This window comes from Protobothrops mucrosquamatus, unplaced genomic scaffold (assembly GCF_001527695.2).
Source record: "Protobothrops mucrosquamatus isolate PMUCROS unplaced genomic scaffold, P.Mucros_1.0 scaffold_198, whole genome shotgun sequence".
NCBI classification, from domain to species: domain Eukaryota; kingdom Metazoa; phylum Chordata; class Lepidosauria; order Squamata; family Viperidae; genus Protobothrops; species Protobothrops mucrosquamatus.
The window spans coordinates 1,883,369-1,897,960 of NW_015386274.1; the positions used below are offsets into that span (position 1 = coordinate 1,883,369).

The 14,592-nt window shown below is 35.8% G+C and overlaps 1 protein-coding gene across 2 annotated transcripts in view; it reads right to left on the reverse strand.

Annotated features, from left to right (window-relative positions):
* Positions 1–14,592, reverse strand: part of RPS6KA3 (ribosomal protein S6 kinase A3) — a 55,984-nt gene that overhangs the window by 22,900 nt on the left and 18,492 nt on the right. For both annotated transcript variants that reach the window (XM_015825392.1, XM_015825384.1), the window contains exons 3-12: positions 13,132–13,248; positions 11,998–12,079; positions 11,093–11,173; positions 8,720–8,799; positions 8,028–8,134; positions 7,304–7,341; positions 6,995–7,137; positions 5,295–5,365; positions 611–699; positions 451–515 (exon numbers count right to left, since the gene is read on the reverse strand). In XM_015825392.1, the coding sequence (XP_015680878.1) occupies positions 451–515; positions 611–699; positions 5,295–5,365; positions 6,995–7,137; positions 7,304–7,341; positions 8,028–8,134; positions 8,720–8,799; positions 11,093–11,173; positions 11,998–12,079; positions 13,132–13,248 (873 nt within the window). The remainder of the gene's footprint in view (positions 1–450; positions 516–610; positions 700–5,294; positions 5,366–6,994; positions 7,138–7,303; positions 7,342–8,027; positions 8,135–8,719; positions 8,800–11,092; positions 11,174–11,997; positions 12,080–13,131; positions 13,249–14,592) is intronic.

Genomic DNA, 14,592 nt, shown 5'->3' on the forward strand with positions numbered 1-14,592 from the left:
AACAAATTTTTAATATATTACAAATACATACAAGATAGTCATTGAGTTACAATTGTAATTGAACTTGCAATTACAGTTATAAGTAGTGATGGTTATAAAGTGGGTTATCACATGACCAAATCTGATTTTACGACTTTTGCAGCAGTCCCTAAGCAAGCACAATGGTTGCTAAGCAAATCCATTATTCCTTCTGAGTGGATTTTGCTGGAAATAAACATTTTCTGACAAAAAAATGACTCAAATTGCAGTTATGTGACCACAAATGGTGAAAAGAAGTGTAAATGTGGGCTTGTTGCCACGCATTCAAAATATGTCATGTGATTGTGGGGGGGGACATGAGAACTTCGGAACCGAATAATTAGCTTTTTCGGGGGGTCCACCATAACTTGGAACAATCAGTAAGCATGATATATTTCTTACAATAGTGTTTTTACTGATTTGTGTACTTACATTCCAGTCTATTGCGGTGAAAAATGGATGCCTCTTAATTTCCTCAACTCCATCAGGACCTGCTCCTATTAGAGGTTATTAACAAAAACAATACCAAAAACCTTTAGATGATTATTTAATTTATTATTGAAATCTTAATTAGATAACTTTAATATTCTACCTAATCTATTTGCAGGATTTCTTTTGAAAAGCATTCGAAGAAGACTCTGAGCTTCTGCACTTAAAAATTGGGGCATTCCAAGTTTGGCTCTGTAAAAGAAAACAAATTAATAGTTTACAAACATAAAGGGTATTAATCTACATTCACCGGTTTTAGTTTATTACTGTAGGATACTGTAGTTTAATTACAGGTTAAATAATTGGTATTCATATTCACTGTTTGTACCACTGACTGGAATGATTTTTCACTATTCTGCTGCCTATCATCATTTGAGCTTCAGGTCAGGTGGGGATGGTTCAAACAGCTTCCATGCATATTGAGGCAGGGGAAAGAGAGACTGAAGAGTGAAAAGGAGAACATGACAAAAAATTTTCTCCTCTTCTGATATTGGATGCTGCCTCTTGTCTGGAAATAAACTGTTAAAAACCTCACAGTATGTCATAAAATGGCAACATTAATCATTCTTTATTTTAATCAATTTATTTGGCTGCCCATCTTGTAAGCATGGCTAACCAACATCATATACAGAAAGGGAATAAGAAATAATAAGCCAAAGAAATTAAAGGCACAAGATAAGAAAACGAGAAATATAGCTACATCAAGTTTGCAGTACATCACTTGCTACTTCATGCTTTTCTGTCCTTGTTTCTACATTCATAAACAATTTCATACATTTCTTTTAGCAATTTTTTAAATAAAAAGCTGTTAAGTTTTGTATTCATTCAGCACCTGTTCATTCCTGACCCTGTCTCTTTCACCCCCACATAAGGTAAAAAATAAACCCCACCCCGAAAAAAAGACCTACCCTGATTTGTAGGGGTGGGCCTAATATAAGCCCTACTCCAAAAATAAGCCCTAATTAGGACTCGCCCACTCTGTCCCACCTGGCTGCCACAATGGGGCAGGAGGCCGCGCGGCATATCGCGCCGCTGCCGCCACGAGGCAAGGCAGGTGGGAGAGAAGGTGGAGCTGCCCCATGTGCCCCGCACCCGCTTCCTTCAGCCCCCCCCCCCAGTCAGGACATTCCTTGCTCCCTTTCACTCCCTTCCTGAGCCGGACTGCCATGCTATCATACGGAGGATGGGCCGGGTAGACCTGGTTCCCTACCATCATTTCGGAGCCAGGGGGAGTGACAGCAGGTTAGTAAAGAATTTTTTTTGCTTTTGGGAAGAGGGAAGAGCTGGGCGATGATGCGCCAAGCTCTATAGCAGCACTGAAGAAGCGGCAGGAAAAAGCTGCCATTTCCAGAACAGAGAAGGGAGATGAGGGGTGATGCAAGCAAGTACTCTGCTCTGCATCTCTGCACAGAGTCGCTCCCCATTGCTGCGCAGAGCCGCTCCCCTCCCCGTTCTCCATTCTCTCCAGTAGCGGCGACGGAGGGCTGGTGGAGGGAGACGGCGGTCACGGCGCAAGCCACGGGAGAATTGGCGGAGAAGGAGGTGGCAGGTGCCGTCAGGCAGGTGCTCTGTGGGATGGAGTGTGAAGAAAGCCCCTCCAGCGGCACACAGCAGCAGCAGAGCCTTTCGCCGTCACTCCCCCCTGGCCCCGAAACAGCAGAGGGGGACCAGGTCTACCCGGCCCATCCTCCGTACAGTAGCATGGCAGTCCAGCTCAGGAGGGGAGTCAAAGGGAGCAAGGAATGGCCTGGCCGGGGGGGGCTGAAGGAAGCAGGTGCAGACCATGTGGGGCGGCTCCACCCTCTCCCCCACCTGCCTTGCCTTGTTGTGGCGGCAGCGGCACAATGTGCCACGTGGCCTCCTGCCTCGCCTCGTTGTGGCAGCAGCAGCGCAATGTGCCGGGTGGCCTCCTGCCACAAGCGGCCACAGCAGAAGTGGGCCAGCAGCCATGTGGGCTCCTGCTGGAAGAGGCTGTTGGTGCCACTGTCGCGAGGCAAGGCAGGTGTCACGGAAAATATAAGACACCACCCAAAAGTAAGACCTAATGCCTGTTTTGTAGGCAAAAATAAGACCGGGTCTTACTTTGGGGAAACATGGTATATCCTTAAATATACTATTTGCATTACATTTGACTTACTTTGTGTTTCTCCTGATCTAACTCATAAGGTGAACCAGAAACACTCTTACATATAGCACTTTCATTCCTTATCTCATGCTATCCACTTCCCTTCTCTTGAGTTTATTTCTCCACCATTATCCCATCTTTACTAAATATGTACCACAGTACATATTTATAAAGTACATATAGTTTGTACTTTATTTACTCACTTTAGTTTCTTCCCATTTGACGATAGTATACTCTCTCTTTGGCCATTTTAGCAGCAACTATGAGAGTGAGTCTTTTTAAATTATTGAACATCAGCCAAATTCAACTGTTTCCAGCTACTGACATTTTTAAGTTCAGGCTCTGGCGGTATCTTGTCCAGACTCTTTTATTACCTCTCTGACCTCATTCCAGAAGTTTCAGTATGCATTATTCTGGAACTAATTTTTCCTTTTTTTCTACCTGCTGCAGGGTCTTAAACTGGCTCCATATTAAGAAGGGAGCACAATTTAAGCTCTTCATAGTAATGTTTAAGGCTCTGCAGCTAGCCTTGCTCACTACCTGTCCCAGCTCCTGTCTTGGTAGGATCCTGTTTAGATAATATAGTCAGTGGGACAGGAGATTTTTCTTATTTCCCTTCTGCATGTTGCTGCATCTTATTCATACATGATTTAAAAAATTATTCCCACCTATTCCACTTTATGCATCTCTGGATGCATTTAAAAAATATTTGAAATTCTTTTTATATAATAAAAGCAACTAGTGCAAGTGTTTGTGAGCCAATGCTGAGAACGCTGGTAGGACTGTTTTTCTGTACATCTTATGAACGAAGTAAGATGGATGATAGGTACGGAATTTTATAATGGTGTGCTATTTTTATTGTGATTTAAAATATTCCATGAAGTATATTGATTTTATTGCTTTTGCTTAATTTTAACTCCCTTTTCGGTTTTATTTGTGATTGGACCATACTTGCTAGAATGTGTGTTAAAAATAACATTCTCTTTATGTATAACTTCCAATTGCTCACTTCATTTTCCTTGTGAAATGCAACTTCTTTGGTCTCTAGTTCATTGTCAGATCTGTACTTCTTGTATAGCATTCAGTCTAACATTTACTACATATTTGGGCTCTGAGACAAAAACCCAGTATCATCTGCTTTAAAAAGTATAAATCAATTCACATTCCCAGCCTTCACAATTCTAAAGGTGGTAGCAATGGGACAAACCAAGTATCTGATCCAAGAACCATGTTTCAGAGGTTGAGCTAATATTGTAAAATGATGTACAGTGTCAGTTAAGAGGTAAAATTACTATTAAAAAGAGGCAGGGAAATAGAAAAGTATATTATCCTAATGGGTTTAAATTTAACTAAAGAATAATGAAAAAATATTTTTCTGCAAGATAACAGAATGTAACATCTAAAACTGATGAGGTGGAAGCAGCAGTTCTCAGGGCAGACAAAATTGTTATGTAAATATTGAGAAGTTAACTCAAGGTCTAGAAAAGAATAGCCAAATTTCTCTTAATTTTAAAGGCTAGGACAGTGATGGCGAACCTTTTAGAGACCGAGTGCCCAAACTGCAACCCAAAACTCACTTATGCATCGTCGGGTGCCGGGTTGGTGTGGCCCATTGGGTGGGTGTGGCCCATTGGGTGGGCGTGGCTGCAATAGTAATGGCAGACTGGATGGGATTAAAAAGTTCAATCAATCAATTCCAACTTTGCAAGATCTTTTTTTTCCCCGCAAGAAGTTGAAATTGACTGATTGATTGAACCTTTTTTTTTTTTTGCACACGGCAGCGGACGCCTAAAGTGAAAAGGTTTTATAAAACCCAGCTGAAGGCCTAGGACTGGGGCGATGGCGCGCGTGCCCACAGAGAGGGCTCTGAGTGCCGCCTCTGGCACCCGTGCCATAGGTTCGCCACCACTGGGCTAGGAGGAAAGGGACTAGATTTAAACTCTGGAGTGGAAATATATACTATACAGAGCCTGATTGATCTGTTCTGCAGTTTTTCATATTCTGTCTGTGAGCTTCTACTAAGTTCCTAAATATAGGGTTAATATCTGAAGAATTAAGAGTTATTATTGTATATGGCATGAAGTATGATAAGGAATATTTTATGAGCATAGTACTACTATATCTTGCATACCATGCAGGCACTTTGAAAAAAATTGCCAGGCATTCATCAAGAGTCAAAGTCTGACAAGATGGTGTATATAACTTACCAAAAATCAAGCAAAAATATCAGTCAATTATAGATTTTTCAAATGACCAGGTATATAATAGAATTAAGTTGGTATGCAAGAATCAGGAGAAATTGTAGAAATAAGCAATGAAAAAACATATTTCTCACTTATTCAAGTGTTAACAAACTGAATATGTGAGAAAACTCTTCTAGGTTTGATTACACCAACACTGTTTTGAAAATAACATGAACAAGAGATATGATACATGAGACATTTGATGAGTCAAAAGAACTAATAGTTACTATATGCCAAATTATAAAGCATTGGGTTGAATGTCTTTACACTTCTGATGGAGAAATCAGGACATCTGAAATATGTATTTATAATATATTAGTATCTTTCAAAATGAAGGGAAGAATGGTCATTAAATATTACAACCCAGAGGGCAAACCCAGTAGAATATCTGAAACATATATAAATAAGAGTGTACTCACTTGAGAATCATAGTCATTGTTTCTTTTCTGTCTTTCCCTTGGAAAGGTAGAGTACCAGTGAGCATTTCAAACTGAAAGAATAAAACTTTCATCAATTATATTAAAAGATACGGAGAAAAACTTTGACAAGATTAATTTCGCAGATTTTTCATTTTTTTTATAAATGTAAATTAGGAGCTTTATAGGCAATTTTCTCTATTAACAGCTTAAGTTCTCAAAAGTTTAACTATATTTAATGCTTCCAATATGTTTATATTCCTCAAATATAAGATTTTATTTTCCTAGATTTTTTTTACTTTTAAGTATAGGTTTTCAATTCCATTCTGCTTTTAAAATTGTAAAATAGAAACAGATAACATTGCAACAAATTTTAAGATCAAAATATTCTGAGTTCAAAACATTGTATTCCAATTTCATTGGAAATTGACCAACATTGAAAGTGAGGTTGGACCATTTTTGATAAACAGACTGTTCTAATATAAGAACACATATGGTGAGGCTAAAATATGCTTTGAGAGTTAAGATGTTTGTAATTCAAAATTATTTGACATATTTCTATTTTAATGAAAGAATTTCAAAACATATTTATTTTTTCTTTTCTGCTTTTACACTTTAAGAAATTTAAATATTTAATAAAATGGTTTATGAATAAGTATACATACCCAAAGTAGTCAAAATTAATCTGGCTACTAATTTTTTGGAAATGAAATTATTCTTTTTTCTTGTCTAGAAAGTTCTTTAAAACATTGCTTATAATTTCATATGATACTAGGTGATATCTCAAAGTATTTTAAATCTAGGAGCTATTTGTATACTGACTACTAAAAACTAAAAATTCATATAGTTGGATATTTGAGATTATTTCTCTGAGAAGTTTAAAAAATCCTGTACTTGAACCATTTAATTTTGTTGCAAAATACTTACTCCATGCTAATCAATATAGCTTTTAATATACTTGTGAAGAAATACACTAAAATATAACATTCTAGTCAGATTAGAAACATGTTAAAATCCCCTTTCTTTCAAAAACTGCATAATTATGTTTCTTGTAAAAACTAACTTCATTTTTTTCTGTAATACATAAGTAATATTGACCTTGTTAACAGCTTGTACTTTAAACACAGAAGTTCAAAATCTACATACATTTGTTATTTAAGCAAATTATAATCAAAATATTGCATTACATTTTTAAAATCTCAAAAGTTTTTTAGTTGCAATTTTTAATAATCAAAAGGATATTTCAATTACGCATTAAAATAGTTTAAAATTTCAAATTTGCTTAGATTTAATTATGGACATAACAAATTTGAGAAATACTATTTTTATAGTATAATTCTGTTTAGGTATAAATTATTTCCATTTGTCCTGATTCAACCCCATAGAATGTATATTGACAGGATTTAATTTATCCTAGAGCTACTTATGAAATAATAAAAATAGTGCCAAATTTATAGTGACTTGCAAATTGCTAACAAGTGAAATAAAGAACTTAATTATTTATCCTGCCAATTTATATCCTGGGTATACATACTATGTTCAGAATAAATTAACTAGATGGGTGTATATTTGATATTGACATATGGTTGAAATGAAGTTTCTTCTTTTTATTTTTACAGAGTTTACTAAGATAAGTGCACTAAAGCATGGGGCCGAATATCAAAGATCCATAGACTTTAATCATCCCATGCATTAAAACTTACCATTAACACACCAAATGACCACCAGTCTGCACTCTGTGTATGACCTCGTCGATTAACTACTTCTGGGGCCATGTATTCCACTGTTCCACAAAAGGAGTATGCCTTTTTCTCATGATCAATAGATTCTTTGCTTAAGCCAAAATCTGGAAGGAAAAAAAAGTACATTTAGTAATATTTCTAACCAGAAAATTATTTAGTTTTTAAGTGGGCTATTTTTAAGTGCATGCATTTTGAAATCGTTCTGTTTTATCACGCAAAAAGCAAGGTGTCTACAAATCATTCATAGAAAGTAAATTTTGCCTTACATACCCGTTAATTTAATATGTCCTTCTTCATCAAGAAGTATGCTATAAATAAAATGAAGTTTTAAATTGGTTATATAAATTTTATTGGCAATGATTAAAGAAAGCTATAGAATATTATTTCAAGGTTACTCCGTTACTGATACAGGTAAAGGTTTCCCCAGTCCAGTTGTGTCTGACTCTAGGAAGCCAGCATTGTCTGAAGAACTTCCGTGATCATGTAGCCAGCATGACCATACACCAAGGCTCATTGAATGCTGTTAACTTCCCACTAAAGTGGTAGCTATTTATCTACTTGTATTTACATGTTTTCAAACTGCTAGATTGGCAGGAGCTGGGGCAAGTAATGGGAGCTCACCCCATTGTGTGGTGCTCAGGTATTGAACCCGGGCTGTTAGCTTTTCAGCTTATAACCCGGGGCTATCAGCTTTTCAGCTTTAACCACCGAGTCATCGCACTTCTATTGATAGGAGTCGTCTATAAACCTCTACAATAAATAAATTTATCAAATGTATAAATGTAGCCATGGGCATTTGCAAGTGTTTGTTTCTTTTATAAGAAAGATGAAAGTAGTGTTGTGCTATACATTATTCCTCTCTAGTATTTCCATTGAAACTACAATATACATAGAAAAAAGCAGAGACTTATGACATAATTTTTTTTGCCATATCCTTCTGCCTCATCATAATTCCATGGATACAGCTACTTGAATCCAATTTGAAATAACTTACTTTTCTGGTTTTAGATCTCTGTATATTATCCCAAGACTATGCAGATGGTCTAAAGCGAGTGCTAATTCAGCCAAATAAAATTTGACATCATCCTCTGTGAACATGACCTACAAAGAAAAACATGCATTTCTATAACTAAGGTAGTGTCAGTCCTGCCAGTTCCTACCATCAACGGCTGGAGGGGGGAGGGGGTGGACAAATGGACAATATGATTGTGTGTACATGATGGGAAATAGGAAGGGAGAAATGACAGGTGATGAAGACCAGAGACTGGTCTTTATTGCAACCAACTTCCTTAGTAAAATTACTTTTTGCTTCAATCTAATGAAGTCGAGGGTCTTTCTTTCCTAAGGGACTGGATTGGGGCAGGTCTGACAGATAATAAGAATGTTTATTTCTCAATTTAAAATGTAACATCTATAATTAAAAATGGCATGCAAATATTCATTTTATAAAAGCCACTGTCATTAGTAAATAAGTATTAACACAAAGCATCTAAAATTCATACTGATATATAATCATAATTAGCTCTTAGAATTATTTCAAAGTATAGAAAATGTAGAAGAAATGCTATATTATACATACAAAAAATTAAGGAATGTGGAATATATTCCTACATAGTTCAGCACATTTTTAAAATGAAAGTTCTATTAAAAAGCTCTTGTCATAATTATAATATAAACCTTGCTTACCTCTTTGGATAAGCGTGTAAACAAATCGCCTCCCCTGAGAAAGTCTAAAATAAGATATAGCTTCCCTTCTGTTTGAAAAGCTGAGGGAAAAGTAAACAATTGATTTCAGTAAAGTCAATACAGTATCTCTAGCTATGGAAAGGAACTATTTAATTATTTATGTTACACTCCATAGGCTATAACTAGATAACCATGCCAACATTGGCACCCATCACTTTTTAGTGCCTACTGCTGCTGCTTGTTGAAGTTGCTACTGTGCTGTAGTAAGGAACTAACTGCATCTACTGAAAATTATCCCACTAGAGAAGGCCGAACTATTATTGCCTGCCTAAGGGGCTTCACAGTCCCGCATTAAAAAGGGCATAATGGCTGTTAGAGCTAGCTTGGAGGGAATCCTTTGTCATATGAAGTATTCATATTACAAAATTGCTATTTCAACAAGCTTGGTCATTAACAATTTTTTGGAAGTATTAAAATACAATGGCTAAACTCCAGCATTTCCCATGGGCTATGATTTTCAAATAATCAATAAAACAATGCCCAAAGCTCAAATTCACTAAAAATGTACAATCCGTGCCTGTTAATACTAAAAACATTTATTGTAGAATTTAGTGTATCTGTAAGAGACACTATGGGAGCTCTTCCTGATTAAAATGTCTTCAAGCTAGGTTCCTGAATCTCAGTAAGAATGTTTATAAAAGAGAAATGCTTCTATGAAATAAATGATATCTGGTGGAAAATATATACAGCATTTGATTATTTAATCTTCGCAAGAAATACATTGGTCTGTTCTTGGCAAGAACAGCAAGATTGCTCTACATTATGAGCCTATTGTTTCACGGTTTTATGAATTCATACTATTGTGTAGAATTGGGATGGCATATAAAGACCTTGGAAATAGCAGAATGTTATATACCAACCTCCATGTAAATGGAAAATGTTGGGGCAAACTTTGATTATCACTATATACCAGGTAGTATTAATGCTACTTTTTTATTGTCATATTGGTCTGCATGGTTATTTGTATGAATGTAATAATACTATATTTTACCATGCCTGAAAAATAAGAGAAAATATTTCAGTGAGGCTCGATACAATATCTTTCAAAATCTATTTAAACTAAGATATATTTATTTGAGTCAGTTTTTGGTTCCTGCCCACTACCTGGACAAGTCCTTGAAGTTTTCTTGGCAAGATTGCCAGAAATGGTTTGCCATTGACTTGCTCCTGAGAGGAAGGGCCGAGAGAGAGTGATTGGCTCATGATCACTCAGCTGCTTCATGCCTAAATTGGGATTAGAATTCATAGTCCCTGGATTTCTAGCCTGAAGCCTTAACCAGATATTGGCTCTAAATTAAGCTATACGTTGTAATATATTGTCAGTTTCATAAAGGTTTGCACACAATGTCTCAGAAGATCACTGTAGGAAAGCTCTGCTTTGCCCGTCAGAAAGAAGGATGCTGGATTTCTTGAACCAGGACTTTGACAATAAATCTATGCATCTCATCCCAGCTTAATTTGGCTGGTAGGTTCAGATTTGGCTAAAGTCCTTCAGATACACAGCACAGCATTTGTTAAATAAGAATCTTCACTGAAATTAGTATGAAGTAACAATAAACAGAGGATGACCCTGTCAGTGTGTGAGACTACACTTCCCTTTTGTATCCAAAACCTTTTAAAACTTTGTCTTCCCCCCTCTCTCCTGTTATAATGGACTTTTTGCCCTATATTTTATGGCCTTGGAGCGAAGTTGTTTTATTTATTAAATGTATATGTCGCCCATCTTGCTGTCTAAACTCTAAAGCAACCTTTTGATTTAACTATGCCTCTGCTCTGAAAACTGCTGGCTCCTGCTTATCTTGTATAGTGAAGGCAATGCCCTCTGGAAAAAGTATTTCCATAACCTGTCTATAGAGCAATGACAATTTATTTAGCCCAGCTGCCATCTAAATTCCAATATTAGGTAAATATAGATTTTTAAGGAAAATGAGGCATAATAAAAGAAACAAATTTTCTGAATGATTTGCTTAAATATCTTAGAGACAAAAAAGATAAGCAAAAATGTGAACCATAAAGCTGGCAACAGTGAACACACAAAGCAATCTCATCAAAGTCATAATAAAAACAATTCATAACTGTGGTTTTTTTAGTTATATTTCTAAAAGTCCAAAAACTGAAGGAAGAATGAAAAAGAAACTTAAAGTAACCCCACCTTGATTTTGGGCTTCAAAATTCTGTTGTTATACTCTCCCAACAATAAGCTAGCAGTCTTGGAATCTGAGGTATCTGGATTTTTTTACCTGGCCTAACACAAAGGGCTCGCACAGATATTCTAATCATATGGCATTGATTTACAAAATTTATTAAACTTACCATAATGTAACTTGACAATAAAAGGATGGTTAACTTCTACTAAGATGTCACGTTCCATTTTTGTCCGAACACGATCACGAACTATAAAACATTTCATTCAAATTAATAGCTACTAAGTGAATTTAGACTTTTTGTTTTGGCATATCTAGTTATCTCAGCCTAAATGTTTTCCAGAACCTACGTAATGTAAAATGCAGTAAATGCAGTTAGGTAGCCAATCAAATACCACTTTTTCCTTCTACTCAAACGAATCTGATTCCTAGAAACTGCCTGGACAAGTCCCTGCAGTTTTCTTGGCAAGGTTTTTCAGAAGTGGTTAGCCATTGCCTCTTTCTTAGGACTGAGAAAAAAATGATAACCCCAAGGTCACCCAGCTGATTTTGTGCCTAAGGTGGGACTAGAAGTCACAATCTTCCAGTTTTTAGCCTGATGTCTTAACCATAAACCAAACTGGCTCTCAATCAAATGCTACTTGATAGTTAAAACAGACAAGTCTGCTGATACCAACCTGTGTTTCAGATAGCTAATAGACAGACAAGCTTTAGCAAAGGCAGAAGTATTATCATCATCATCACTTTAATAATTTCAGGATTGTTCTTCAGAAATATTGGCCATCACTAGTCTAACCTCTCCATAAAAGCACTGAATTACAAATACAAATAGGTGATCAGGGAAATACTAATTTTATTATATTTCTACCCCCACAATCCAGCAACTTGTATGTAAAATAAATTATTAAGCAATTGAATATTTGGCATAGCAGCAACGTGACAACCTTCATTAACTTCTGCCTGAATACAAGTAGTCCTCACTTAGCAACTCCCTTGTACAGTGACTGTTCACAGTGACAACTATGGTGAAAAAGTAACTTTTTCTTTAAAATATCTATAGGTTGCATAACTTACCTTTCAATGTTGCTTTTTTAAGCACTTTCATTGCATATAGCTGTTTGGCATCAGGTCCTGAGATTTTTTTCACAAGAAATACCTGTAGCAAGCACAAGTAAAGCCTTTTTAATGTCAAACACAACAATGTTATTGTGATAAACAGTTGAACAGGCCAACAATATAAAAAGTAGGACTCTGCAAAACTTTTAAAAATGTGAAAGTGAATGGGGCATTTACAAAGTACCTCCTTCTGAATCCTTACAGTAAATGTAAGAATTTGAAGCATCAGAAGTTGCTCCTAGCTGTCTATACAGTATGTGCATATACATGTATACCTACTTAACTTCAGTGGGAAAAATGATGTAGTTGTGCATGTATATCACTTGCAAAAACAGGTGGGAGCAGATTCCAAAGCAGCTACATCAACCTGCACAAAGCAGCCCTTTTAACAATTTGGTACACACATGCAAAATGTATTAATAATGGTTTCAACTCTGCAGCTTGCAGGGGAATAGATTATGAAAAACCCTCTGACTCCAATAAGAGGAGTATGGCTGATCAGCACATACCAAATATTATTCAAATGTAAAGTTCTCCAAATGTTTTATATGCTTCTGGTTAAAACAAAGTCCTGCCCACCTCAAAGTTAGTCTATTTAGTACTTTGATTAGATTCTGAAAAGGTCCTTTGAAGAATTTAGGAAAATGAAAGTAACTTTGTTTGTGACTCTTAAAGTAGTGATATCTCTTCCCATGATCTTATGGCAGCTGGATCTTGGGAAAAGATGTGGTTGCTTTGAGGAGTTGCAGACAGGTGCTACATTCATGGTCCTGTATGTGCCAAAGCACTCTGAACCAGAATCCAAAGTATTGCAGAGTTTTATTAATGAAACAAGTTTTTATATTAATTCAACCATGGAAAATTGTGAGGAAGTATACTAAGTTTAGATTGTTCACTATTCATAATTTGTGAACAATCATTCTTAGATATTCAAATCTGAGCTTGGGCAGAAAACTAGGAGACAATTAAAGAACCTGAAAAAAGATTTGGTAGGTGGAATTTAAGAACTAGATATTCATTTAGGGAATTCTGATTAGTATAGGTTGAGGTAAATACTATGGTAGCTTTTAACAGATCGAAAGTCTCTCTTACCTTTCCAAAAGATCCCTGGCCTAGTACTTTAAGGAGTTCAAATTGTGAAGGATCTGCTTTTTCATGCCCTTCTTTGACATGATATGTTATTGCAATCTCTTTAATATTGCCTTCTTCCTAGAAAATAAAATAAAATTGGTTCAATGTAAAGAGGGGAGTTCATGTCATTTTTAAAAATATGTTTGTTAGGAGATATTATACTATAATAAAAAGAAAGCATACAATATAAATTAAAAGGAAAGAAAAAGTGCAAGTGGATGTTAAAATGTAAATAGAGGAAAGAAAAAATAATAAAGAATTTATATAAAAGATCAGCTTGACCTTCTTTACAGCAGTTATAAATTTAACATCAACCCTCCCCCTTTAAGGTTATGTCATAATCTCATTCTTTCCATATTTTCCCCTTTCTAAGCATCGAATCCATAAATCAACAACTGATTTTTTCCATTGCCAGCAAAAAATCCATAAAGGGTTTCCAGTCATTAATAAATGTACTTGTTGCCTTCTCCCTAATTAAACAATTCAATTTTGCACTGAGTGGAATTTATTTCAGAAGATTTTTTTTAAAAGACACATTTAATAAAAAGAATGTGAACAAGACAAAAACAGATTTCATTGTATATAATTTTGATGCAACAAGAAAAACAGACAAGTAGTTATGATTAATGCTACACTGAACTGTATATCATAGCATAAAATTTCAGAAGTTCCCATTATGAAGTATATGAGAAATGTGAACATATAACACAAAGTAGTTTGACTTACTAAAGAAGAGTTTCTAGATTACTCTATTCAAAGAAATGTGTTTATATCTCTCTTTACTTAAACATTTATTCACTAAAAGCAGGCATGTTTGTATCCTCCAAGGTCAAGCAGGGCAACATATACAAAATGTTTATTTTATAATCTTTTGAAAACAAGATATGGCTCAGTCAAATCATGGCTCTCCACCTCCTTCTCCAAAGACAAAATTGATGCTTGGGAGTTAAAATGGCTGGATATTGGCTGGATCTTCAACATTTCCATTCCTGATTTAAGTAAATTGATTAGTGGCATATTTAGAAGAAAAGATAATTTATGTAAACAACTAAACTAGATTAAGAATATCAGAAACTGGACAGAGGATATCAGCATGAATTAGCTGCAATAACTTAACACTAACACATTAGTTACTGAAACAAATAGTAGAACCTGCCAGAAACATCCTCATCACTATGGTGGTTAACTTTATATACATCCACATATATTGTACTGACATCACGCTGGCCACATGACCATAGAAATGACTTTGGACAGCACTGGTTCAACAGCCCTTGAAATGGAGATGAGCACCACCCCTTTTAGTCAGCAGCGACTAACTAGCGGAGTAAATCCACAGAGACACCTTTACCTTTACATATACTGCACACTTAAACACATTGGATTGTATGAGTTCTCTGAAGTTTTTCCTCCAAAATATTA